The sequence below is a fragment of the Furipterus horrens genome, unplaced genomic scaffold (genome assembly GCF_987537825.1).
Source record: "Furipterus horrens unplaced genomic scaffold, mFurHor1.1.pri manual_scaffold_3, whole genome shotgun sequence".
NCBI classification, from domain to species: Eukaryota; Metazoa; Chordata; class Mammalia; order Chiroptera; family Furipteridae; genus Furipterus; species Furipterus horrens.
In genome coordinates, this window is record NW_028327173.1 from 31,656,513 (window position 1) to 31,660,652 (window position 4,140).

Consider the following 4,140-nt stretch of genomic DNA (forward strand, 5'->3'; position numbering starts at 1 on the left):
GTCCAGAGAGCAAATCCAGGTCAAGAGCCTGAAACAAGCCCCCCTGCCACTTAGGGCTTCCAGTGACACCTTGCTTTAGACCCCCAACCCCCCACTCTGTGGATTCTGTTGCCAAGAGCGTTTGCCAGGTGAATGCAGGTCTGGCGTCTCCAGGGCTTCGTTCATCTCTGGTTTGGACCCAGGAGGGCTTTGAGATCAGGATGGCGGGCAGGAAAGAAGGGCAGGGCAGGAGGCAGCCCCTCAGCCCCTGCCTCAGCCCTCCCCAGTCCCCCGGCCCCCTGGCTTCAGCTTCTCCAAGGTTCTGCTCACGGTGGACAGGCTGCTGCGGATTCCTGGGGAAGAGACCAGGACAGGGCTGCCTGAGTAGATGGATTTCTGGGTCAGAGCAACCTAGAAGAACCCTGGAGCTGAGTGAAATAGACTAGTGAGAGAGGAGAGTCCCAAGAGGCAGTTTGGGCCCTGTTTCCAGAGGTATGGATGGTCAGAATGGCCCTTCAAGAGGACAGCAGCCTGGTAGGAGGGTTAGAGGCAGCACTCTGGGGCTGACTCCCTGGTCTCAGTTCTGGCCCCACTATTTCCAAGCTGCGTCACTTCATTTCTCTGTGCTCCATATATGAAGTGGGGCTGATTATAGTGCCTTTCTCATATGGTTGTTCTGAGAATGGGATGGATTAGTTGTGTAAAGTGCTTGGAACATGGTCTGGCATGGGACCTTTTGCTGAGATTAGGCATCCCACTGCTGGCAGCAGACACTGCACTGGGGCCGTCTTTGAGAAACTCCTGCCCTCGAATCTTCCGGTGTGTGGGGATGCGGCAAGAAGAAGGTGCCCAGTTTCAGGTACCAGCTCAGAGAGTTGGATTCCACAGTGGGAGAGAAGAGTGAGAAATAAACTGGGATATAGGATGGAGGGGTAGGGAAAGAGCAGGTAGGTGCCTTCTGCCCAGGTGTCCATGCTGGGCAGGACAAAGAGGCCCTGAGGACACACAAGAGGTCAGAAGAGGTCAGCACAGCTTGCAGCAAGAAGGGTTTTGACTGAACACATGGAAGAACTACCCAACTCTGCAAGCTCTCTGAGACTGGGGTGGTCCCTTCTGCAACTGGGATACACAAAGCTGTTCAGCCAGAGAAGGAAGGGGGAAGATGGATTCTGGAATTTCTGGAACTTACCCTCTTTATTCCCATTGGCGTTGGATCTTCCCTCCCCAGCATCTGGCCCTGGATGGGGGTGGACTCTCAGGCTCCCTGCAAGATGAGATTACCCCAACTGGTCACTAAACCACTCTTAAGTCAAGTCCTTCTTGCAGTCTAATCTTCATTCCTGCTGCTGGCTTTGCTCCACTGCATTTGTTCAGGTCTCCCACATGATCTGGGTGGTGTATGTGTTGGGGGAGGGGCAGGAAGGGGTGGAAATAAACGGGCCCTTGACAGAGAAGATGGCAATTTTTTTAAGGAGATGGGGGTCCTGGGGAGAACTGGGGATATGCAAAGCTCCATGCAATTGATGGACATGGGAGCATGTGTGTGGGAGGTGAGAGGAAGCAGGGAGCTATACAAGGGCCCTAACATCTTGAGGGAGATAGGTTTCTGGTGGCTCAGAGACGCAGTAGGGTGATCTGGAGACCTTGGAGGTTTGGGGGAGATGGAAAATCTGTCAGGGGAGATGGGAGTTTTAAGTGCTCTGAGCTGGTTCAGGCACTTTTGTGGCAGGCTAGAGTCTGCTGTACTGTAGTCATAGCAATGCCTGCACCACATACCCAAACACACACACACACACACACACACACACACACACAGCAACTCCAACACACACAGCCAGGAGCAGACACATATGTGGGCACTGCTCCCCCACACAGTGGGCCCCAGATTTATACACAAAGGGTCTCACATGGTCTTCGGCAGACACTGCAGGGGGCAGGGAGAAGACTCACCTATATTAGGCAGGATGCGGTCCAGGTTGAACCGAGCCTTCAGGTAGGGGTAGGCCAAGAGGAGAAGCCCTGGGGTGAGAGACACAGAGGGGCTCTGTGATGCAGAGGTTCCCGGTGGGTGCAAGCTGCATGAAGCTGGGGGGGGGGGGGCTGAGCCTGGGGGTGATTTATGAGGATGATGTTGAACATGCATGGAGGAGCACCAGTGTGCAGGCTGGGACTGTGGGTGTGCAAATGTGAACCTGTGAGTGTGTGCACCAGGGAGGGGCAGAGAGCAGTGCCTCTCTGGGGAAGAGGCTACAGGCTCCACACAGCCAGCTGGAAACGGGCCCAGCTGCCACCACCACCACCAACTCTTCCCTGCCCAACCCTCTTCCAGGGCCTCCAGGGTAGAACTGGGATGGGGTGGGGGTGGTCCTTAGCATGATCCTCTCCATGTCTTGCCCATTCCCACTTCCTCCCCAGATCAAGTGTCTGTGGCCTGTGGCTGGTGTTTGCAGCTACGGATGCCCAGAGCCTACAAGCCCAGTGCTTCTGGTTCTGTTTTCAGCCCAGGGTGGTGGAGTGGGGTGAGGGATGCTACTCAGCATCACTGTGGGGACATCAGTGGACTGGCCCAGATAGGCAGATGGACAGATGCCTGGAGAAACAGATCTGTTGCTGAGACATGTCCTTAGTCTGATCTGCATCCTGTCTTGGCTCAAGGAAGGTCCACTGGAAAGCCTGTCCCCTTTTACCTGTTCCTATCAACCCACCCCCAACAGGCTTATGAATCCCCACACAAACCCGAGAGTCCAGGCCTGAGACTGGAGAGCCATCGGGGGAGCAGCCAGAGGGGAGTATGGCAGCCGGTTCCCTCTTTCCCATCTCCTTGCTCTGACACTCCATGGAGGGAACCTCACCCCAGCCTTCCTCTCCCTCCCTGTACCCCACAACTCTCCCTTGCTCACACCTCTAGCTTCCACACTTCCCAACCAGATCCTGTTGTCTCAGTCCTTCCCTCCATCTCCTGTTCACCTGACCATGTCCCTGCTCCCTGACTGAGCCCAGCACCTGCTCACCCAGACCAGCGGCGCCAATAAAGATACCGCCCAGAGCAGCTGCAGCTTTGGACACGGAGACGCCGATGATGATGATGCCGGCCAACAGGCCCAGGGCCACACAGGCCAGCTGCAGGCAGTTGAAGTCTCTGATGGGGACGTCCATGCAGGCCTACCCAGGGTGCCGTGTCCTGCCAGTGGGTCCTGTCCCCGGAAAAGTCCTGAAGGTCTTGGTCTCTTGGTCTCTTGGTTGTCCCTTGTTGGAGTTTCACGTTCAGGGTGGGAGTTCCTGGGCAGTAAGATTCTGGGCTTATAACCCTTAGATTAATCTGCAACTCTACCCCACAACTTTCCTCGGTTGCCCCAACTCCTACCACCTTGACCTAAGATCTCTTTCAAGTCACCCCACCTCACTATTCCTCCCCTAAAGGCCCCTGAAGCTGGGGACCACTTCTGGGACTCCTTTCTGGTCACATCTGGCAGTGGCTGCCAGAGTTCTGGAGAGCTAGGCCTGCCCCATAGGGTCCTCTACTGCCAGCCTCCTCTTGGGAGAGCTCAGCCTAAGCTCCCCTGCCTGGGACATCCTGCCCCAGCTCCCTGGAGCCTGCTCAGCTGCCACTGAGCCTTGGGCTATTAAAGTTTAAAGCTGTGGGGGAGGCTGGCCCAGGGGCCAGGCTCCTCTGAGACGCAGGCAGCAGAGAGGTGCTGAGTTATTCATGAGGTTGCAATGTGAGCGACTGCCTGGGTCCCAGAGGCCCACTAGGGCAGGCAGCCCAGGTTCCACTGAGCTACTGGCTTCACGTGAGGTTCAGCAGCCAGGGATGTGAGGAGGTGCCCTGGCCACATGCTCAGGGCCCACTCTGCTGTCCCTTTGGCTTGCAGGTATCCCTGGGGCCTCTGCTTGGGGACTGGGAGACAGCGATGGAAAGAGACCTGGAGGACACTCAAGAGATAGGAACAGTGACTAGGATAGGAGTAGAAGGAGAGTTGTCCCTTCAGATCTACTCTGTACCCCTGCCCCTCCTGCCCTTGCCCCTCATCCCATAACCTCTAGCTCCTAGGCAGAGCTGAGGAGTCCTAGTTTGAGATCCCTCTTTCTCCTTAGTTAGACTTGGCATCCACTCCCCTTTATTTTTCCTTGGGCTGAGAGCGTGACCCCTTCTAGCTTTCT

The 4,140-nt window shown here is 56.1% G+C and overlaps 1 protein-coding gene across 1 annotated transcript; it reads right to left on the reverse strand.

Moving 5' to 3' along the window:
• Nucleotides 1–252: 252 nt before the first annotated feature.
• Nucleotides 253–3,135, reverse strand: KNCN (kinocilin). The gene is made up of 4 exons (XM_090271609.1): nucleotides 2,991–3,135; nucleotides 1,930–1,998; nucleotides 1,169–1,243; nucleotides 253–332 (listed from the first exon to the last, which is right to left on the reverse strand). The coding sequence occupies exons 1-4, from the start codon at nucleotides 3,133–3,135 to the stop codon at nucleotides 253–255; spliced, it is 369 nt and encodes a 122-aa protein (XP_090127735.1).
• Nucleotides 3,136–4,140: the final 1,005 nt, after the last annotated feature.